The sequence below is a fragment of the Biomphalaria glabrata genome, chromosome 1 (assembly GCF_947242115.1).
Source record: "Biomphalaria glabrata chromosome 1, xgBioGlab47.1, whole genome shotgun sequence".
NCBI lineage: Eukaryota > Metazoa > Mollusca > Gastropoda > Planorbidae > Biomphalaria > Biomphalaria glabrata.
Genome location: NC_074711.1, coordinates 49,842,937 through 49,867,209, shown reverse-complemented (window position 1 = coordinate 49,867,209; position 24,273 = coordinate 49,842,937). Strand labels below are relative to the sequence as shown.

The following is a 24,273-nucleotide window of genomic DNA, read 5'->3' as shown; positions in this document are numbered from 1 at the left end:
TTGTTTGTTTGTTTATTAGTGTTTTGTTGTTATCAACGAAGTTTGAAATGTCATCCTTTTGTATATCAACCATTCCTTCTACACTGCCATATTCATTACAAACTTTTGACTAACTTCACAAGCTCAGATGTGCTCCTTCCTCCCCCAGTCCAACTGTGGGTAGCTGTATGTAAGCAGTGCAGGTAAAAAATACAGGTTTTAATATTTTTAGCATGTATAAACTATGAACAGCCTCTTCCCAATACAAAACATGTGCAGTGGCAATATGTTGCAGACCTTATTGTATTGCTTGGCCAGCTGTTCATTATTATGGCCTCCTTCAAGTAAATGGATCATCTCATAAAGACACTAGCTCTAATTGGAACAATGTTGTCCACACAGCCATTCCCCCCTCTCCACTCAGTTGATATGTCCAGCAGGATCCAATACAGTTTGTGATCTGGTTCTGCTAGGGTGTAGCACTGTGTGCTGAAAGCTAAGTGTCAATGGCTCCAATGTTTGGGTATAGCCTCAAGGTGTCAGAGGTTTGGATTCAGACCTTTTCCCTGCTAGGTATGTAGCCAGCCTCTCTTGTTAATATGCTACAGAAAGATCCTAGGCATTACAAGCGAAGAGAGTAGAGACAGGGTTACAACAGTGATTGGACCCCACGATAACCTGCTAACTATCGTAATAAAACGCTAGCTAAAAATCTGGCCATATTACAAGGTCTTCGGGGCTCACAAAGACTTTCCTTCAGGGAACAGTACTAGGAAAAAGAAGCAGGCAGAGAAATCTATGGGAAGACAACATAAAAGAATGAACGGGCCTGCCTTTGAAAGAGGTTCTATCTAAAGCAAAAGACAGAGAGGAATGGAGAAGGACGGTTGACAAATCTTGCATGGTGCTGCAACGGTCCAACAGACTAAGGGATAGTGTCAGTGTCATATTAACTCACTCCATCTGTCTGTCTGAGTGTAATTAGTAGTAAGGCAAGAAACAGGGAGGAGTGGACGGTTGATGAATCTTGTATGTGCCCCAAAAAAAAAAAAAAAAGTAAAGTAGAAAAAAAAAAGAAGTAGACTAGTTTCTCAGGAACCTCAAGCCTGAAGTGGAGGGGAAAGTACAATTTCTAAGTTGTTTTTTTTTATAGTAAATATTTGTTGTTATTGAATTATTTTGCTATTTTAGTTGTTCTATTTGCTTGTTTAAAATAATTTTTTTCTTATTGTTCTCTTTATTATTATAATGTTTAATTCCAATCAGAAAATTTATAATCTGTTGTAGTGTCAAAACAATATATTGTTGAAAAGCTTAAATTATGAGAGTAAATGGTTTTGAAAAAAATAAACTTACTTGGCATAGAGTCAGATAGAACAATAAAAAAATAAATAAATAAAGGTCGACAAAAAAAAAAAAAGATGGACAGATTGTCTTTCTCAGAAATTTGCTGTGATTTGGCAAAGAAATGCACAAGACACTTTGATGCATGGACAATTCTCGGTCTCCTTTATGTCTGTGAAGCAATGAAGCATAGAAATTCTATCAGGAGAGAAAATGCCAAAGAAGTCTTCATCTACCTGAGCTTAAAAGTACACTTACCTTCATAGCAGCTACAAGGTAAAAGGGTTAGGGTTTTCTTATTAGCACGTTAGAGGAGTAACCCTAATTATACTGTCCAGTTTTAGGCTATCTTCAAATTAAACTGTCTTAAGATTTTTTGTCCACTTACAAAATAGAGGAATACCCCAAACTTAGAAGGCATTGTTTCAATTCCGAAGATGAAGAATGAGTGCAGCTTTTCATGTGACCATGCCATACAAACCAAGTTAGGACCTACATGTCAGCCTCGGATTTGTGTTCTCTGCACCTGTCTTCACCAGCTGTCTTTTTAGTGGGTCTTAAGTGTTAGTGCCACAAGAGCTTTTTTCATAGGTTGTCTGCCTCTAAGCCAGTGAGGAAAAAATGGCACCCGAGTTGATCTGATTATTTTTTAAAGACTGTCAGTGATTTGGACACTTTCTATTGAGAGCTTGGTGGATTCTCTAATCAACTAAAATCCATGTCGATCACTTAGTAACTCTCAAAACCTTATGTAACCTGAATGATAAATTGTATACTGGTATTCTATACTTTTGTTGTAATAATTCTATGTACACTATATATATATATATAAATATAAATATATATATATATATATATATATATATATATATCAGTAGCGCCTATATAACCTTGTTGAGCCATATACACATATGTGACAGAGCACAACAAAAACATCTGTAGTCAAAAGTTTTCAATTGCCAGGATAGCACTGCATCATGTGCCATATATGCCCCATGCTTAGTAGATAGGGCAGCACTGATAGAAAGAATTAATTAGATCTGCTCAAATATTTTAAATATAAAACATCTGAACCAGATTTCTCATTTTCATTCATCCTTACATAAACTGCAATGACAAAGAAACATTTCATTCTCAAATTAATTTACATTTATTGAGCCAAGAATTAAAGACCAACTGAAGAGGTTTTGGGGTCAGACGCGGAAATCGGTGTAATACTTTTTTAAGTTTCATAATGTTTAAAAAAACATACATACGAAATATTAGACATATATTCTTTGTAGTTATTTAGATATAAGCAATTTAACGTGCCTTTTAGGGACTATTAAATTTCACAATCTCGAAGCCATTCGAGATCAGTATTTGACAGACAACCAAGGTCGATGACGTAGTTTAGGGGAAATTATGTCAAATTTTTCAGTATATGGCTTAGCGTATTTCCCTATTCCTTTTTACAGGAATGCCAGTTTCTGAAAACAAAGGCGACTAAAACACACCAATTTATAAAAAGTGGATGTTAGAGTTGGGGAAATTAGGTCAAATGACGCACTTTTGGCTTTGCGTGTTAGATCTAATGTTTGTCGGCTTATTCTTGATCTAGTCAAGCGAACAGCGTTTCAGCCCACGCAGTACCGCGTGCCTCAGTTCACATGTTTCGTTTTAGTCAAGTTACGCAATTTATGGCTTATGTTACTGCTTCAGGCTTATTCTAGTTCTACATCTACTGCTTTTGATCAAGAGCTAGATCTTCTTTTCTCAGATCATTAATGATGTATGAAGTAGACCTAAATTTAGATCTAAATTCAATAGGGTTTGTTGGACTAGTCGGTTTCGTTTCTTTGATTAAAAAGTATTGGGCCGGAAGTCGCTTTTTTTCCCTATATCTATATCTTTGTATTTTTCAGTTCTCTTTTTAAATTAAACTGACATTATTATGATATAATTTTAAGTGTACCTGATAGAGAAAAAAATTCGGCACAAAAATACTGGTAGTTGGGATATAACCCCATAGAGGCTATAAAAAGAAAAGACCTGAAACTAGCGCATGAAACTACACATTTACAGTACTTTATTTGATGAGTATTTTACTCAAGATCTATGTTGTTTTTTTTATGACTAGCTTATTTCATGTACCCGGCATTTTCCGATACACAATTTCATACACAAAATAATTGTTGAAAAAAAATTGTAGTGATTTTAAACTTTAAATGATTACTTAAAAAGGTGTTACTCTAATTAATTTTGAATATTATTTTGTTATGAATGTACAGCTGCGATGGGCAGGTCACGTCTACAGAATGGAAGACCACCGCATCCCTAAACGACTCTTGTATGGCCAACTAAGCGAAGGAAAGCGCTCGCAAGGTGGTCAAAGAAAGCACTTCAAGGACACCCTCAAAGCTTCTCTGAAGGCGTTCAGCATAGACCCAGGCACCTGGGAGACAGAGGCACATGACAGAGCATCATGGCGTCGCGCTGTGAAAACTGGCGCACAGGTTGCTGAGGAAAAAAGAACAACGCTGGCAGAAGAAAAACACCAGAAAAGAAAAGCAAGACAAACGACACTAGCTCCGGCTGGAATAACCTGCCCAGTGTGCGGCCGAACATTCCGGGCTCACATAGGTCTCACCAGCCACATGAGGAGGCATAAAACCCCAGTGCAAAGCCCTCAGCCCCCTGGATGACAAAGTGGTCATCATCGAACCACGATGGACGAACTATAGGCCTATATATAATGTGTCTGTTCTAGTTTCTTAAATTTTTCTTGAGTAAAGGGGTTGTTTTTCTCCAAGCAGCCTTTGTAAAATATTGGTCCTAAATAATGCTATGTTTATAAACGAAAAATCGCATGGCTGCATTATGATGAATGTACGTGTTAGTTCAATATATTTTATATTACTAGGTAACTATAAATAACCGCATAAATAGACGTAAGTTGTTGTTTTTTTTCTGTTAGATAAAGTCATATGGCAAATTTTTGTTTATATCCTAATTCTAAAAAGGAATAATAATAGAATTATACAGTAAAAATAATCACAGTTTTTCTTTTAATAGTTTTGAAAGTCTAACTGATTAGATTACAAAGAGAATTTGTGTTTTTGCAAATGTACACAAGCTACACTATGAGTCAGTCCATCTCTTCTAATTGTTTAGAAATTAGTGTAAAAATGTAGGCTTCGATATTTTTAGCCTGAATTTAAGAAGTTACAAACTACAAACAACTAATATATTGCCTCTTCCATAAAACTTTGTACCGGTACTTAAAAAATAAATTTATCCAATGCTCGAAATCCTGATTGTAAACTTAGGCCCTATTTAAATCGATCCGGTATCAATGTATTAAGTAGCAATAACTCCGCAAATAAAAATTAAATGAAAGAAGATTGAGATATACATATATTTTTTATGTCGGGAAAAATGATTACTTTTCTTGTAATTCAACGTTAATTTATTATTAGTTGAAAGTTAGGCAATCTATAATTTCAGCCGACATGCCGTAGGCCTATTATTAAAAACACCTTTATATGAACTTCTCAATCATCTAGAGTCTTAGACAGTCATTATTTTAGACTAGATCTAAGTAGAGTCATGTCTAGACCTAGATTTAGTAGGCCTATTATTATAAAAAATAAATTAATAATCAGTCATTATAGACATCATTCGCAATTTTATTATTAGGTCTAGGCATTGAAAAGTAAATCTATTAATAAACTATGATAGATCTAAGTCTAAGTACTAACTTATTAAATAAGTCATTATAAGTAGAAGTATTATTATAATGAATATTGTATAGATCTATAGATAGATCTCTAGTTTAGTAGATTAAGTATAGAGTATGTCTTATATCTATATCTAATAATTAAAAAACTTTAGTCTTTATCAATATCTAGACTTTTTTCTAATAAAAACTGACTATAGGCATAACATAGGCTAGACTCGGCAATCTATACTCATACTATCTAGATCTATTCGATTTTTATATATAGATCTAGGAGTATAGATCTAAATATACTAATGGAGAGATGATATGCGGTGTTAGCTAATAGCGTTGCTCAAGAAACAAACCTGGGTTTTTCTAAACTCTAATACTTGGTATGTAATAGTAAAACAGCACCTACCTCAATAAATCGTAACTAGCAATCAAAAACCTATATTTATTGTAGTATATATACATAGGTCTGTGGTTGTATTTTATATACCGGTAGTCCTAGATCTAGTGACTGTCAGTCTACTCTACTGAGCTACTCTATCTATAGTACGGTAGAGTCACTATTGCGGAACAGTTTTCAATTTTTTGCTCCGTAATGGTTAGACCTATGGAAAGACTAAATGTATCTAGGCATTGTACATCCATTTTCCGTTAAAAATAGACGCATTGTTTAGTTTTTCAACAGATATTTAAATTTTACATTCAAATCGACTGAGATATGGTCAGTTACAATTACGGAACAGGATTTTTTAAGAAGTCACAATTTGCGGAACACGGTAAAAATGCCGGAACAACGCCTATATAAAGCATATATTTATTAGTCTTATTAATACTTGAACTCCTTATCCTTTACATTAATTTTATTTTATTAAAGCTTAAGACAACACATTGTCACTTTTTGATCTTTTACCTCTTTAATTTAATTGACGTCACACTACCCTGATTTTCCTTTCAAGATTTTATTTTCCATGTTATATTAATATTAGGCCTATATCATCGATAGGCCTATTATTTGATATTATGATTTGTCCTCTTTTTGCTGGACGTCTGGTAATCATAAATTATATATTATATGTCATTTTATTATCTAAATGTTTTAAAATTATGTATACAAATACAAACTCATATTTAAATTCCGATAATCTAAATCACTATGTAAATATTAAGCTAAATGCGCAAGTCAAATAAATGACATCTATAGTGTTCCACAATTGTGACTATCTTAAAAAGGTTAAAACTGGGTAAACACCTCCCGATTTTTTTTAAATTAAATTACTGGTAGATGGCTATGAAATGAAGTTTTTCCACATCCATTTATAAACCGAAAAATAGGTGTATTGTGCAGGTGATGTGTCATTATCATTTTTAAAAAGTCTTAAAGACCAACTGAAGAGGTTTTTTTCGAAATTGAGATAGCGATTGATTGAGATAGTAGATAGCATCAAAGTTAGTTCCTAAAAATTTGAGATTTTAGAAAAGCGTATTTATATTCGAAAATGTAATTTGAAAGTGTAAAAAATAACGAGATTTGAAAATCAGCTTCAATGGCCGAAACCGGAAGTGACGTATTGTAATGGACTGAGAAAATATAAATAAAAATAGACATGGCTGGATACGTTATTGATAGCGATTCAGATGATAAACTTATCTAAATCTAGCTGTCCAACAATTTTAAATGATACTTATCATGGGATGCACCAAAATGCCCTGAAGAGAACTCTTCTACTTTTTCAAAATATATTCTAGAGCAGACTATTGAATTAATATAATTATAGATAGATTATAATAGGACTAGTCACTAGTTTAGATCTATCTAGACTAGATCTAGTCTACTCTACTCTCTAGTATCATCAAGTACTAGTAGTAGTAGTAGATCATCTAGGACTAGGTCTAGGTATACTATACTTAGACTAAGTCTAATAGTACTAGTATACTAATAGTATACTATTAGTCCATTATAATTGTTATTATAACAAAACTAAATGGTTAGATCTATCTATATTATTTTCTATCTATATCTCTAATTCTAGCTAGGCCTTCTAACACTTTTACTAGTCACTCACTAAATCTAGATCTAGTTTATAAATACTTGACTTGTATTATTGTACTAATTGTAGTAATACTACTAGTAGTACTAGTAATAGTTTATAGATTTAACTAATTTAAGTAGATCTAGAGTAATCTAGACTAGCCTCTATGTTAAGTCTAAGTTAGTCTAAGCCCAGTCGCCAACATTTTTTAATGCTTGAATTTGTATATCTCTGTTCTGTAATAGTAAGACCTAGTGAGTAGTGTCCTAGATAAAGATTATTCATAGATATAAATATAATATTATAATAGTCAAGGACTAAACCTAAAGCCTAAGCTAAATCTATATTGACTATATAGTAAATAGTAGTATATAGAATATATTTATACTCTTTACTAGCCCTTACTATACTTATTAATAAGGCTAAACTTTAGATCTAAAAAAATAATAAGTCATCATTTATATTGGTATTATAAAATACAGATTTTTACTAAACACATGTGACATTTCTTTAGGTCTTAAACTTAAACAGAGCCAGTCCTAACGATTGCGGGGCCCTATGTGAAACTGATTGCGTGGGGCCTAGTCTGGGTGGGAATAAGGATAATAAGTGAAAATTAAGATTTCGTATTTAAAAAAAATTTGACTTTGAATTTTATTAAATCTTTACTAAGTACAAGATTACGATCAAATTAACTTTACTTTACCAACTTTGCAACCTATGGCATATTATATATATGGCTTAAGACCGGCCCTGGTCTTATATATATATTAGATTGCCTAGACCTAGAGTAGAGTAATTTATTATTATTAAGAACAATATAAGAGTTAGATGTTGATGTTAGATCAGATAATCAGTATAACATATATAATATATATATATATATATACGGTATATATATATATATATACGGTATATATATATATATATATATATATATATATATATATATATATATATATAACCACTAGTTCTATATATGTATACATAATTAAGTATAAATGTTAATAAATAAATTTTTTAAAATCTATTTTACAGAAAACATATATGACATGTGGCATACAGACAAGTTTACTAGATGGATCTTTCATCATTTTGGAAATACAATATTCCCTGTGAAACAAATCACAGAAACATTCTACAATTTTATTTTATATAATAAATACCAATAAATGTAAATACAAAATCACATTTTAATAGAGTTCTTCATTATACACACAACATTATTTTAGTATGTTCCTTTTCACTTGCTAGGTTTAGACAAAGTTTCGAATCAGGATTTAATATTATTATGTCATAGCCCAAAACTCCAGCAGAATGTTAGTTAATGGCAGTGGTCAATGTTTGAACCTGAGACCACAGAGAAGACAGTTCAGAATGCAAACCACACAACTTTCTGCGTTTCAAAACCTATTCAAATTTAGATCATTTTTATGTTAATGCAGATCTGAATGTCCATTGCAATGATGACTTGATCTGTAAAGGGGTTACATTTTTAAAAAATAAGTTGGATCTCATTCTTCGAATGATGCTATTTATTAGAAATTGCAACGTGGAATACATATTAGAGGCCAAAAGAAAATCCACTGATGAGGGAAGACGTAGACATCGTAAAGAACATTTAAATTGACCACCAGCTGAATATGGTTATGTCTTCGCTGGACGCGGCAAAATATCTAGTTTGCAGCTGGGGCTATGTAGCCATGGAAAATACTGCATTTCTCATAAATCTTTCAACTTGACTGCCAGCCTTATTTATTAAACACTTTAAATTATGAATAGCTCTGCATTTTTAATAACAATTAAAAAAAAATATATATTCAGTGATTAACTGGCAATAATTGGGTTACTAAAATATAATAAAATGAGTTGCATAATTACATCAACAGTAGCCTATATGCATTACTTAACATTATATTGATACTATAATTTATTTTCCACTTCCCTGACTTCCCAGAGAAAAGAAAAAAACGACAACTCCTTCTCAAGTAGGATAATCTCTTTCATTTATAGTCTAAACACAATTTAAAACTTTGTTACCTACAGTTACAGATTAACTTGCTAACTTAACTATCTAATAATCTAATGATTCTATTCCAATCAACAAATGAGTCAAGCGTGAGATAAATAAAAACTCTTTAATTTTTAGATATATATTTATAGAACTATGTAAGTATATAGGCCCGAATATACGGTACGGATATATTTAAATAAGAGTGTAATAAAATCCATATTTCGTATATTAATAATATTATAGAATTGGTAGATCTAGGTCTAATTTTTGCCTTATAGATTAGTTTTTAGAAATTTAGATCTAGTACTTTTTTTACTTGTAGATCTAAATCAGACTACTTTTAAGTCTAAGTTATGGTTTAAGTTAAAGCTATTTGCCTAGTGTTGTACGGGGTTGTGACTCTAGATTCAAACTAAATATAATCGTATACTACAATAACTACATTGAATGAGCTCAACATTCACATTGTAATAATTGTTTTTTTCCCATATTGGGCCTATTTAGGGACGACTATAGGTTAATAATCACTATTAAGTGTATAGATAGAGTATATAATTTTAAACTTTGTTTTTCTAGGTCTAGGCCCAGCACCTCGATCGGATCAGTCTAAATAGATAGGTCTTATCTCTAAATATCCAATACTACTATTACTAGATCTAGACTTCATCTAATTGGATTTAGATCTAAATTTAGGTCTACTTCGTACATCATTAATGATCTGAGAAAAGAACTCTGCTCTTGATCAAAAGCAGTAGATCTAGAACTTAAATAAGCCTGAAGCAGTAACATAAGCCATAAATTGCGTAACTTGACTAAAACGAAACATGTGAACTGAGGCTCGCGGTACTGCGTGGGCTGAAACGCTGTTCGCTTGACTAGATCAAGAATAAGCCGACAAACAGTAGATCTAACATGCAAAGCCATAAATTGCGTGATTTGACCTAATTTCCCCAACTCTAACATCCACTTTTTATAAATTGGCGTGTTTTAGTCGCCTTTGTTTTTAGAAACTAGCATTCCTGTAAAAAGGAATAGGGAAATACGCTAAGCCATAAACTGAAAAATTTGACCTAATTTCCCTTAAACTACGTCATCGACCTTGGTTGTCTGGGAAATACTGATCTCGAATGGCTTCGAGATTGTGAAATTTAATAGTCCCTAAAACTCACATTAAATTGCTTATATCTAAATAATTACAAAGAATATATGTCTAAAATTTCGTATGTATGTTTTTTTAAGCATTATGAATCTAAAAAAAAGTATAACACCGGTTTCCGCGTCTGACCCCAAAACCTCTTCAGTTGGTCTTTAAGCCCTGACCTATGCGGTTCTCCTGGTACGTGAAAAATAATGGACGATTCCACACCTGTCAACTTTAATTTGGAGTCAAAATTAATTTTCTGCTGTGAAAGTGAAAGGAAAATCCTTATATTGGAAATGTAGAGAAATGGACCATTCGCAGTACCATTACAGTAGTTTAGCAGAAAATTTCAAAATAAAGTAGATTTTAACTAATTTCGACGAGCTGTTCCCCAAACATGCCTGCTCCGCAATAGTGACTCTACTATATTTTAAGTTTCAATATCACTGCCTGGTGTGGCAATCTGAGCATTAAAAATAAAAATAAACTTTATAGAATCCTAAATGCTGCTGGTAAAATCATTGGCAAAAAACAAACCCCATTTGGGCAGTTGTTTGAGACAAACATCTATAAAAAAGCTAACAAGATCCTCGAAATAAAGAATCACCCTTTGTGTCAGGATTTTGTGATTTTACCATCACAAAAGAGATACAAGACACCGATAGCAAAGACAAACAGACACAAACACTCTTTTGTTCCCCTGGCAATCAAATCATTAAATAAGAACAATCTGGTATAAACTTTGTCACATGTAAATTATGAGTGAGTCTGGTGTGATTGTACATTTTGGTTTCTTATAATTATAATGTTTTTTGTTTGGTGTAATGCACAAATTGTAAGACAAATTTCCTTACGGATAATAAAGATTATTATTATTATTATATACTAAGTATACTCTCTCCGTCTCTACTCTAGTGACAAGTCTAAGTGACTAGTCCTAGACTAGTAGTCCTATCTAAAATTAATCTATCTATAATTATATTAATTAACCCCTTCGTACACAAAGTCACAATTTTGTTCCAAAAAATTATTTTGTGGGTGGGTTATGATCCAATGGACCTCAGGAGTAAGTGAAGCAAAAATTTTGTCCATCGGTCAACAATTAAGCGAATTACATCATGTGTACGTTTGTACACACCGTGTATCAATGCAGTAAAAGGGGACATAATTTAACATAGCTATATAGAGAAAAATTTTAACAAAAATAATTAAACAACCAATATAAATCAAATATATAAATCAAATTATTTATTTACTTTTATCAAATCTATTTATTTTATTAAGCAAATGGCATTCTAAAAATCACTTTTTTCTTACTAGTACTACATAAAAATAGCATTTTGAGTATTCAGCTTCGCCCATTGTATCCCATCCTACCATTTGTACACCTTTGACTTAATTAATTCTGCAACAACTTTTCAGATACATGCTTCAAAAGAAGCCTAAAGCAAGCCCACATTCACACACACGTTTTCAAAAACAGTTATATCAGGGTTGACAAACACTTGTTTGTGGTATCTGAGGCTGCGAAATAAGAAAAAGACCATGTTTGAATAGGATCTCTCTTTCTAACAGCACAACAGTACATAAATATATTCTCACATTGTATATAATCTAGATAGCTTAAGAATTGTTAATATTTATAATAAGCTTCAATGAAGTTTGAGGTTTCAGTGACCAGGGCATGGAAAAGTGCAGGGTTCAAACAAATGACCACCATGAAGACAGTCCGAAGCTCATACCAAATGACCATGAAGTGACTCGTTGCAATAAGTCCTCAACAGTAAAATGTCTTTGGGTGTAGACATGATAATTATATCCTAGCACAAACCTCATTCAGGATATGCAGGGGACGGAAGTAGGCAAGGTTTGAATGGGTGACCTTTAATCCTCTAAGACGACAGTCCGAAACCCAAACCAAACGATTAGGCAGTGATTCGTTGAACAAGTCTTCAACAGTAGAATGCTTCTGGGTGAAGACATAATTAAATATTAATACATCCTGGCACAAACCTCCTGCAGGCCAGCAGGGGACAGTCATTGGCAGGGTTTGAACAGGTGACATTTAAGACGACACTTCGAAGCCCATACAGAACGAAGGCAGTGATCCGTTGTAATGTAAGTCCTCAAGAGTAGATTGCCTCTGGGGGGAGACATGGTATTCTAAGTAGTAATATTACATCTTAGTACAAAACCCTGCAGGACACAGCAGGGCGATGGAATTGTGCAGGATTAAAAAAAATGACCATCATGATGGCATTTCGAAACCAAATGACGAGGCAGCGATCTGTTGTAATAAAGATCTCACAGTTAGATGTCACTGTGTGTGGTCATGAAGATTATTAAGTAGTAATATTTCGTCCTAGCCTAAATCTCTTGAAGGACAGCAGGGATGGAACCGGACAGGTTTCGAACAGATGATCATCATACAACCAGGCAGTGAGTTAGGCAGTGTTCTGTTGTAACACATCCTCAACAGAAAGATCTAATACGGTGTTTTCTGAAATAAAAACAATAAAACAAAAATGAACAGATGTAATATATAAAACTTATAATTTATATTTAATAATCTTACTTTTTAAATTATGTGTATAAATGATCATTTAGGGCCTACATAATTGATCAAATATATATTCTCTCAACGTCAACGTTGCAATGGACACGCAAAGAAATTTAATTTTAAGTCTAGAGACTACTTTTAGACTTAACCTTTTGTTAGCTTATTAAATTATACATTAATTAAATCTAGTTGATTTTAGATCTAGTCTTTAAATCTAAATTCTAATCTAAAACAAATACTTTGAAAAACTAAACAGAAACATACAAGAAAATGAAATGAGATCTAAATCTGGTATTAGTATACGACACTAGAAACGCTAAATCAGGTTTCTGTTATATTTTCAGAATATGCAGAAAAAAATGCAGATTATACATAACATGTATATCTAGATGCGTGTTTCATTTCATTTAATTCATGCATATTTGTTTTATATTAATTATAGATCTAATTGTTAACATATATTTTTTAATTAATAATTTCATAAGTAGAAAAAAAGAAGAAACAACAAGTTCATCAATTTATTAATAACATTTTATTTAGACCTTCATTTCAGTAAATACACTTAAAAAATCATAAGTTGACAGCATAAGAACAAAAACTCTCTTTAAAAAAAGTTATAGAAAGTTCAATATAGGTAAGGGAGATAAATATGCTTAACAAACAACATGGTGGTCGGCAAAGGTATCTGCGTATCTGAACTATTACCCTAGGAATTTACTTACCAAATCGGGCTATTTGACCAACTGGATTCAAGTTGAAATAAAAAAATATTCGCTTCCTTTCTGTGTAAAATACGGTGTATAATAAACAAAGAAGAGGTCGATAAATTTATTTCCGGTGTTTAAAAAACTTGTCCACAACTTTTCATGTGAAAAAAAATCGTTTTAACGTCATGTGTACATATGTACACACCGTGTACGAAGGGGTTAAATAGTCTGCTCTATAATATATTTTGAAAAAGTAGAAGAGTTATCTTCAGGGCATTTTGGTGCATCCCATGATAAGTATCATTTAAAATTGTTTGACAGCTAGATTTAGATAAGTATATCATCTGAATCGCTATCAATAACGTATCCAGCCATATCTATTTTTATTTACATTTTCTCAGTCCATTACAAGACGTCACTTCCGCTTTCGGCCATTAAAGCTGATTTTCAAATCTCGTTATTTTTTACCCTTTCAAATTACTTTTTCTAATATAAATACGCTTTTCTAAAATCTCAAAATTTTAGGAACTAACTTTGATGCTATCTACTATCTAAATCAATTGCTATCTCAATTTCGAAAAAAACCTCTCAGGTGGTCTTTAAAACTAAAAATACAGTGTTATATAATACAAACCTATTTTTTTTTTACAAATTGTAATCTTGCTTTGAGCCACTAAACATGAACTTTTTTTTTTTTTTACAAATACAAAATATATATTTCAATATATAATACAAAATATATGTTCAGATTAATTATTTTCTTACAGAAAAGAAAAAAAAATTACAAAGTACAGAGTAAATAAAATCAAACACCTAGGTGATCTGTATTTTTTTTTTAGCTTTACATTTCATTTAATAGCCCTACAGTGCGAGGATCATCATAAGTCATCATCAGAACTATCTAGCGATATATCAAGAATGTCTGAGGCTTTCTGTCTTAATGCTGATAATTTGTCTTGAATAGTTTGTACAGCAGTAGATCTTTCTGGGCCACTTATCACATGCTCCTCTGTTTCACTGAGTATTTTTTTCTCCTCAAAAGTAGGTGACAGCAACAAGTGGTCAGACTCTTGAAATCTACCAGGTGACACTAAGTCATCAGAAAAGTCTTGAGGAATAGCATCTAAGAAGCTATTATAGGATTTGTCTAAATGAATGTCACCATGAAAATCTGAGTTCCCATGATGGTCAGAGAAATGAAGCAATGACAAAGATTCATTAGCACTTGTCTGAAGATTTGATTGCTCTAATCTACTGTGGTTTATTAGTGAGGAATGTTCTGATCTTTCTTCGTCTCTAGCTAATGTTGATGCAAGGGAAGACTCTAAAAAAGTTTGATGAAAATTTATTTTGGTTTGTGATTCTAAATCATTCTGAAATCTTTGTAATGATAAGTTGTTAATATCCTGACTTTCCGGTGAATGAGTCACCTCCCCTTCAAGTCTTTCATGACTCACATCTTGGACATGATTAGGAGGTAAGCCTGAGAACTGTCTAGTCAAATATAAATCTTCTTCATGATTTCCTGCTGCATTCAGAATAGTTTGGCAAGCTAGTGTCAAACTTGAACTTTGGCTATCAAGAACATCCAAGGGAACTAGACTGAAAGGTGAAAAATTCCCTGAAAAAAAATGTTGTGGAATGTACAAAAAAATCTAGTTAAAATAATCTATATGATAAAATCATACAAATTGTCCTTTAATAAGATACAGGTAAATACAGAAGCATCAGAAACATTTTAAAAATTGATAAGAAACAATCATTACCTATTTCTGAAGCAAAACCCAAACTGTCCACTGAACTAGTTGTAGTATTTAGAACTGACTGAACAACCTGACAAGATGAAACAAAACTTTACTATCTCTTGGCATCAATCAAACAAAACAAAATCAATTGACATCCTAAACTGTAATACTAAAAGTGGCAAAGCAAAACTATCAAACTAAAATCTGAATGTATTTCTGATGCTCCCCCTTCCAAGATAAAGTTGAGAGCTCATTTTTTCCTACAAAAAGATGACAATGGAATTCAATCTATACTTAGATTAGCTGATTTTATCAGGACAAGAATAGGTTGAGCACTAAATTGCAACTGTTTCTTGGTTAGTTTGCATGCCTGATCTTTCATTTGCAAAGCCAGAAGATACATTTTCCACTGCTGCAACTCTAGACCTTGACCTATTTTTTATTTGCAAGAAATTTTGTTTCTAAAATTCTTCATTTTTTCACTGTATTTTATTTGTGTCCTATACAATTTCTGAATGTCTTTAAATGCATACTGTTCTGTTTATACTTTTGGGACATCTCTCATACAGATATGTACAAGCTTTACTACAGCTATTATTTTTTGAGGCTTATATATCTCAGCAATGCATTTGCATTACATGAAATGTAAATTCGTCTAATGTATTTTTCTTAGCTAAGATAAAAAAAGTTCATCATTTAAGTGTAAGTATGAAGTCCATAGCTTCAAGTTATGTACAGATGAAGAAAGACCTAATGCACTACCATAAAAAAATTAACATCTCCTGGCCAAGGCTCTCCAATATTTTGCATTTCATAGTTACCCAATGAAATCGTATAAGAAAAATCAGTCTTTAATATCATAGGTTAAGGTTTAATTAGGCCTTGGTTTATAAGCTCAGAACTGTGGATTTTTCAAAACTTTTATTACACAAATAACTAAAATGACTGCAGTTCAAGAACTTTCTTACCTCATCAATATGAGAATCATCAATGGCATGTTTTGAAACATCAAGCGTTTTCTTAACAGGGAGGGTCTTTTTGTAGTCAATCTAGAAATATGAATTGAAATGAAACTACTCAACTAATGACCCAATAAATAACACATACAAAGAGTCCATTCCTTCTCTATCGAAAAGAGAATAACAAAATTACAATTTGAAAGGATTTCTTCACTATAGGAGTGCTGTAAAACCAAAGTAAAGAAAATGATTAGTATTATTTCATAAAGAAAAAAATAAATCCCTTACATTTTTTTCTGTATATTTATAGGTTCTAATTGAAATTGCACTTTGTAATACTTATTATTAAATATAAAAAGTTCACTATTTGTTCACCTTTGTGTGGTCAGTTATCATTGGTATGGTCTTCTCATGTTTGGACAGCGTCAAGGGCATTGATATTTTTTTGTTGACTTTTTGCAAGCTTTCATTGATTGGTACTTTTGATCCCTTGTTAGAGCTAAATCAAAAAATTATAAGTACTATACAAAGTATGTTCTACTAAAATATAGAATTAAACTTCTCTATGGATTCACTTAGACTAACCTTTTCACACAAACTGTAGGCAGATTGAGAAACTGCAATGGTTGGAGATGTTCATTTGCAGATATTGCAGAGTCTGAAACATTCAAATCCATTTTTCAGTCCCATTAAAGCAACAGACATACATTTGAAAACATGATCTTTGGTAAACAATATTTGCTTTTTTAGTAAAAGAATAAGATTCTATAAATTATTTGTGCCCTATAAGTCTTGCTACATCATCTATATTTTATACATGCTATTCAAAAGGCATTAATGAATAAATATCCAAATAGTGCACCAGTAGATATATTTTTTAAAAACTTACAATACTTAAGACAATATTTTTTTCCTTTTTTTTAAATGGGCAATGTTGAACTAGTCGGTTTCGTTTCTTTGATTAAAAAGTAGAATCACAAATTGGGCCGGAAGTGGCTTTTTTCCTTATATAATTTTTTCATTTTTAAGTTCTCTTTTTAAATTAAACTGACATTATTATGCTATAATTGTAAGTATGCCTGATAGAGAAAACAATTCTGCACAAAAATACGAGTAGTTGGGATCAAACCCGATAGAGGCTATAAAAAGAAAAGACCTGAAACTAGCGCGTGAAACTACACATTTACAGTACTTTATAACTGTATAAATGGACGTAAGTTTCATTTTTTTTCTGTTAGACAAAGTCATATGGCAAAAAGGAATAATAAATAGAATTATAGGTCTACAGTAAAAATAATCACTAAGTTGTTTTTTTTAAATAGTTTTGAAAGTCTAACTGATAAGATTACAAAGAGAGTTTGTGTTTTTGCAAATGTACACAAGGTACACTGTGTCAGTCCATCTCTTCTAATTGTTTAGAAATAAGTGTAAAAATGTAGGCTTTGATATTTTTAGCTTGAATTTAAGAAGTTACAAACTTCAAACAACTAATATATTGCCTCTTCCATAAAACATTGTATTCAAAAAATAAATATATCCAATGCTCGAGATCCTGCTTGTATACTTAGGCTCTATATGAATCGATCTGGTATCAATGAATTAAGAAGCAATAACCCCGCAAAAAAAATAAAATGAAAGAAGATTGAGATATACATATATTTTTGTGACGGTACGCACCGGTACGGGGTACCGGCACCTTTTTTCAATGTTGGGAAAAATTATTACTTTTCTTATATTTCAACGTTAATTGTTAATTTATTATTAGTTGAAAGTTAGGCAATCTATCACTGAATACCGGCACTTATTATTATTATTTTTTTTTTAAAAAAAGCACTTTGTATACAGCTTACTTTCAGCCGACATGCCGTATTATTAACAACACGTATATGTGAAAGTCTCAATCATCTAGAGTCTCAGACAGTCATTATTTTAGACTAGATTTAAGTAGAGTCTAGACCTAGATCTAGTAGGCCTATACTATAAAAAAAAATAAAAAATCAGTCATTAGCTCATTAGCTACTAAGCCCATACCTAAGCAGCATCTCTCTAAATACTAAGCAAAGGGAGGTAACTCCAAAACATCAATAGACTGACTTTACTTAGACTTAGGTCCTCCCGCGCCGTTCGGCGCATTGGGCGGCAAGCTGTCTCCATAATGATCTGTCACTGGCAATGTCTGAAGCCTCTTCCCATCTGGTGTCCACTGTTCTGAGGTCCTCCATGAAGGTGTGTCGCCAGGTAATACGAGGACGTCCCTGTTTGCGCTTTCCTCGTTTTGGCTTCCATGTTATCGCAACTCTTGGTGTGCGTAATTCATTTTGACGTAGAACATGTCCCGCAAACCTCATGCGACGCTCAGTCACAACCTCACTAAGTGTTCGACTCCCAGTTCGGCAAAGGATTTCCTTGTTTGAGATCCGGTCTGTGTAACTGACTCCCAAAATCCGTCTCAGCCATCTCTGTTGAGCCACATTTAGTCTTTTCTCAATTTTGACAGATGACTTCCACGTCTCACATGCATATGTAGCAGTTGGAATGATGATTGTGTTGAGAAGGTGTATTTTTGTCTCGAGTCCAATGGCTTGGCTAGTCCAAATAGGCTGCAGCCTTTGGAAAATGCTCCCTGCCTTTCCTATTCGGCACGCTACATCATGGTAAGCATCTCCATCATTTGTTATGATGCTGCCAAGGTACGTGAACTTGTCCAGCTCTTCAAGCTTTGACTCGCCAAGTCTGACGGGGACACCCTTTGCCTTATATCCCACTCGCATAATTTTAGTCTTATCCAAGTTTATGCGGAGGCCAATTTTGGGTGCCTCTCTGTCTAGGCTCTCCGTCATTTCTTGAATGCATTTATTTGTAGCCCCGAGTAGTGCAACATCATCAGCAAAGTCCAAGTCCGTCAATCGGAGTTGTTCATGCCATGGAATACCAAAGGCAGTCTGGTTCATTGCTCTCCTCATTATGTAGTCGATGGCTAGGAGGAAAAGGAAGGGAGATAAGATGCACCCCTGTCTCACACCTGTCTCGATTGTAAAAAACTCTGTTGTTCCCTCTTCTGTTTTAATGCAGCAACTAGACTGACTGTAAAGGTGTCGTAGGATCTGGACGAATTTTTCTGGTATACCGTATTCTCTAACTATTTTCCATAGTGATTCTCGGTGGACTGACTTTACAAAATATATTTTAAATAACATAAAACAACATCTATCAATAACAAAAAAAGCTTCTAAAAAAAGAGAAATGGATGACCTTTAAAATGATGTATAACTTGAATAGGTTTTACAAGATTAAAACAATAAAAACAACAGGCAAAGACGAAAATTTGTTCGAGTGCCTGATTTTTTGAAGACTGGTGGACCCCCCCCCCCCCCAATCAGATCTGTAATTTTTGGTAATATTTAAATTTTACCCAAAGACCAGTAATGTTTTTAAGTAGGAATTTAGTAGGCCTATACAATAAACATTATGCTTATATATAAAATCTGTATATGTCTTGAGTATTTACTGACTTTCACTGGGTAAGCGTGAGGCCCTTAGTTGCCTGAACACGGCATCATCCTGATGTGGTTCTGCATGTGTCTCAGATTTCATGACTTCTAGCATAACAAAGCAAAAGTAATCAAACCATTGTCCAAACCAACGTTGTGAACACCCCCAACTAGATCTATTTCATCTAAAGTTTTCATGTGGTAAATAAAAACTGTTCAAAATATCAGTCAAAGAAGTTGAAGATTCATTGACGCTAGATCCAGAATAGTCTAGATCTAGGCTAGATGATCGATCTAATGTTTCCTTCACTCTCTCTCTGAATCGGACTAGATCTAAGTCTAAATGTAGCGCTAAATTCTAATGATCAATGTCTTGATCAATATCAAGTTCATTATTAGCTGTATTTAGTGTATTATTTGCGATAACGGGTCTAAAAATTGAAAGGTCATTGAGAAAATGGCCTGTGCAGCTAAGAAAAATCGAAAAAAAAAATCAACAAACTTCGAAGGCCCATAGAAACTGAAGCGAAAGACGTAAAAACATCCGGTTTTTTTTAACGAAACGATCTATATTTCTACTTTTTAAAAAACCCAGCCAGCTCAAAATCACACCACGCGTCGCGCAGGAAAACGAGACCTACGCAAGTCACGCTGTATGTGTGCTGTGGCGGGCGCATTTGGGCGCATTAGTACTGAGCGGGGAAGGGCGCATTAGTAGCTAATGAGTTAGACATCATTAGCAATTTTATTATTATGTCTAGGCATTGAAATGTAAATCTATTAATAAACTATAATAGATCTAAGTCCAAGTACTAACTTATTAAATAAGTCATTATAAGTAGATGTATTATAATGAATATTGTATAGATATCTAGATTGACTAGATAATAGATACATCTATAGTATAGTAGATTAAGTATAGAGAGTATGGTAAATGTATTACAGTATTATTAGATCTATGTCCTATGTCTATATCATATATCTAATAATTAATAAACTTAAGTCTTTCGTAATATCTAGACTTTATTCTAATAAAAACTGACTATAGGCAAATCATAGGCTAGACTCCGCAATCTAGTCTCAAGATAGAATCTATACTATTATTAGATCTAGGCCTATTCGATTTTTATATATAGATCTAGACTAGAATTAGAGTATAGATCTAAATATACTAATGGAGAGATGATATTAGCTAATAGTGTTGCACAAGAAACGAACCTGGGTTTTTCTAAACTCTAATACTTGGTATGTAATAGTAAAACAGCACCTACCTAAATAAATCGTAACTAGAAATCAAAAACCTATATTTATTGTAGTACAAATAGGTCTGTGGTTGAATATTATATAGCCTTCATAACTTCTTTTATAGAGAAATGACTTTTGTAATTTCTTTTACTGAAAAATTGGGCTATTCGCATCTGACACATATTTAATTTTTATGTTCAGCAACAAAGCCCATTGTCTAGAATAAAAAGAAGAATGAGTTCAATACTATGAGTTGTAATACTGGATTCCTGTAGACCAACATCCTAATAAGACAAAATGATTTTTTTGTTACCTTTTTTATGAGTAACAGCTATAGAGTCTTGTAAAAAAACAGCAATGGGACTTTGTGAAAGAGTTACTACTGAGGAATGACTTAATCTTTTTAACTTAGTGCTAGGCGTAGTGAGACCCAAATTCTGAAAATATATATTTTTTTTAATTTGAACATAAGTTAATTTTATATAATAATGTACGAAAACATTTAATAATATAAAAAGCATTACCTGCAAAAATGACATTTAGTTTACGATTTCTCAGCAAAATATTCAAGGGAAAAAAATGTTCAAATATACAAAAACATCAAATACAATAAACAAATCAAAGTCAAGTATTTATAACAAAGTGCAGTACAAACAAAATGTGGTTTCATAGGATGGTTTAATTGAACATTCATTTTTGTCTTTTTTGTTTTGTTTCCCAATAAATGTATGACAGGAAGGGAGTCTTGTCATAAAAGCTGTGAGTATTTTAGAGTGCAAATATCAAAAACTGTGTTTCAAATAACTAGATGCATAAACTTACTAGAGTGTTTTTACTTTTACAAGCGATTTTTAAACAAGTGGCTTTCTTTAAAACATCTGTAGAGTATGTGAGTCGAGGTAATGCTTTCTTGGTCACTTCATCTCTAGTGGATAAAAAAAGTATGCACATACAATTTTCATAAATTATATATAATGGTAGTAGCATTTCCGAAGGAAAACAAGGTTACAAGGACAGTTTGTGTGGAAACACTAACTCAAAATCGGCCCCCCAAAGTGGTCCACCTAGAGTCTTCACTAGAATTCGAACACAGGACTTCCAGTTCCAAGTGCTTTACCCCTCAGCCACAGCATATCCATATATTTATTTAGCATATACTTATATTTTTTAAAATAATAATTATTAACCTTCTCTATACATTGATTACATTCAAAATTAATAACATGTTACATGTAATAAAGAGAAAATAAAAAAGATTTATTCTTCTAACAAAATTAGATAAATTGGCAACACGAAAAAAAAAATTCATGACCTACTTTAAACTACAACAAGACTTTCCCATCACAAATAAAAAATTAATATCTCCATTGTCATTTGTCATACAAAATAGACATAGATCTAGACCTAGTTTTAGATCTAAATCTAGATTCAAGATCTAAGTCTAGATTCTAGATCTAGAAATAGATCCAAGTCTAGAACTAGAGTTAGATCTAAGTCTACATCTAGATCTAAGTGTAGATCTAAGTCTACATCTTGATTTAGAACTAGATATAGAATCTTGATACAGAATCTACTACATCTAGACTAGAACTCATATGAATTTACACGTTTAATCTTAAAATTACTAGACCTAGACCAATGATATGATCATGAATAGTAGGACTATTTTTACTGGGTAATGCCATTACTAATGGTGTACTATGCTGTTCGTATCCGATTCATTTCTTATTGTTTACATAATAAATAAATCTGCAACCCTAAGCCGTCAGAAGATAAGTTATTGGCTTAATAATTGAAATTGTGTTCAAATTATCAATAGGGGCCAACATTTATAACTTAAATAATATATATATCATAAATATATTATAAATTATATTATTATCTAGATCTGGGCTCTATTTAGTTTTATTTAGACTGTCAAGTGTAGGCCCCTATAATGAGGATATGTCAAAACTGCGTGCTATAAAAGTAGTACGTTATTTTTTAAACTTATAACTAAAACGAAGTTCGTATCAAAATACTTTTTTAAAAACAACATTTGAATCAGTATTCTATTCAATGAGTTAGTTAACCCAATAGCTCCTATTTCCATTTCAAAAAACCCCTTCAAAGTCCTAAGCAAGGAGGGATAACTCTGTATTTAAAAAATCCTAAAAAATATGTATTTTGCAAAAAATAATCAAATTGAAGATCTAATACAAATAAATAAACAAATAACTTTAAAAAATAGAACTATATGTCTAGTTTTAAAAAATATATACGTTTAATACCACTAGAATATAAAAAACTTCAAAAATAGTCATTTCCCAGTCATTTATACACTGGGGCTATGGGCCTGTTCGTTTGAAAAATTATTTAAAAAATAAAAACCTTTCTGATTTTATTAAAAATAGAATCGATAATCTCCTAAATTATTTGTTATCACGCTTGCAACGAGACTAGAAGAAATATTATTTTTACAAAGTTTAAATCAAGTATATTGAATAGGGGGTTTTAGAAACGTTCTACAACGGTTTAGGACAAAAACTGGAAAACGTTTCCAACTGCAGAAGGAGCTAATGGGTTAATAAATGGAAAATATATTTTATAATGATCCATTGACACTTTTACCATTGTGACCTCAGATGCATTTTTTTGGACCAATGCACAAATCTATGAATGAAGCTTGATTTATTAATGAAGAAGTCTGTGACCTTTTTAAATGACTTACCTCCCCTGAAGTTTTTCATTGAAAAGTGGTGTATTGTTTTGAAAAATCTGCTTGCATAGATAATTTTTTAAATTAGATGGTTCACTTTCGGAAAAGAAAAAAGTAGCCGTTGCATCAGAAATTTGAATGATCTAAAATATCTTAATCTCCGATTTTCATTTTATCTTCTAGTTTCTGAGATCTAAACAGGACGGACGGACAGACAGGCCACACAAAACTAATAGCATCTTTTCCCTTTTCGGGGGACGCTAAAAAAAGGACATGTAAAAAAAATATATATCAGTTATATATATATATTACTGAAGGGCTCACAAAGACCTTCTTTTAGGAAACAGTACCATGAAGAAGAAGAAAAGGAAGATAGAGAAAGTAATGGGAAGAAACACCAAAGAATATCCAAGGCAAATAACAGAGAGGAATGGAGAAAGATGATTGACAGATCTTGTGTGGTGCCAACAGACTAAGAGATATGTGAAGGGGATCATCTCAAGTAGAAATAAGAACATTTATTAAATACATAAATAAATATATATATATGTATCGGTAAGGGTTAGGGTTAGGTGGGCTGAAAAGATATCTACTGTCAACTTGTAGGAAAGAACTAAGCAAAAACCCATTGCCCAGGATATTAAAAAGACA

At 32.4% G+C, this 24,273-nt stretch overlaps 1 protein-coding gene and 1 long non-coding RNA gene across 5 annotated transcripts in view; one reads left to right on the top strand and one right to left on the bottom strand.

The window, feature by feature from the left end:
- Window positions 1-6,038: 6,038 nt before the first annotated feature.
- On the top strand, window positions 6,039-8,253 carry LOC129928208 (uncharacterized). Its single transcript, XR_008779786.1, has 2 exons — window positions 6,039-6,926; window positions 8,101-8,253. It is a non-coding gene; the product is annotated as an uncharacterized LOC129928208 (long non-coding RNA).
- A 3,197-nt stretch (window positions 8,254-11,450) lies between these two features.
- The window catches only part of LOC106071106 (HAUS augmin-like complex subunit 6), a 37,534-nt gene continuing 24,711 nt past the window's right edge, over window positions 11,451-24,273 (bottom strand). For 3 of the 4 annotated variants that reach the window (XM_056041249.1, XM_056041258.1, XM_013231141.2), the window contains exons 12-18: window positions 21,747-21,849; window positions 21,238-21,361; window positions 16,774-16,846; window positions 16,564-16,687; window positions 16,198-16,278; window positions 15,251-15,317; window positions 11,451-15,105 (exon numbers count right to left, since the gene is read on the bottom strand). In XM_056041249.1, the coding sequence (XP_055897224.1) occupies window positions 14,363-15,105; window positions 15,251-15,317; window positions 16,198-16,278; window positions 16,564-16,687; window positions 16,774-16,846; window positions 21,238-21,361; window positions 21,747-21,849 (1,315 nt within the window). In that variant the 3' untranslated portion in view covers window positions 11,451-14,362. The remainder of the gene's footprint in view (window positions 15,106-15,250; window positions 15,318-16,197; window positions 16,279-16,563; window positions 16,688-16,773; window positions 16,847-21,237; window positions 21,362-21,746; window positions 21,850-24,273) is intronic. The other variant, XR_008779778.1, reaches the window with a different exon arrangement.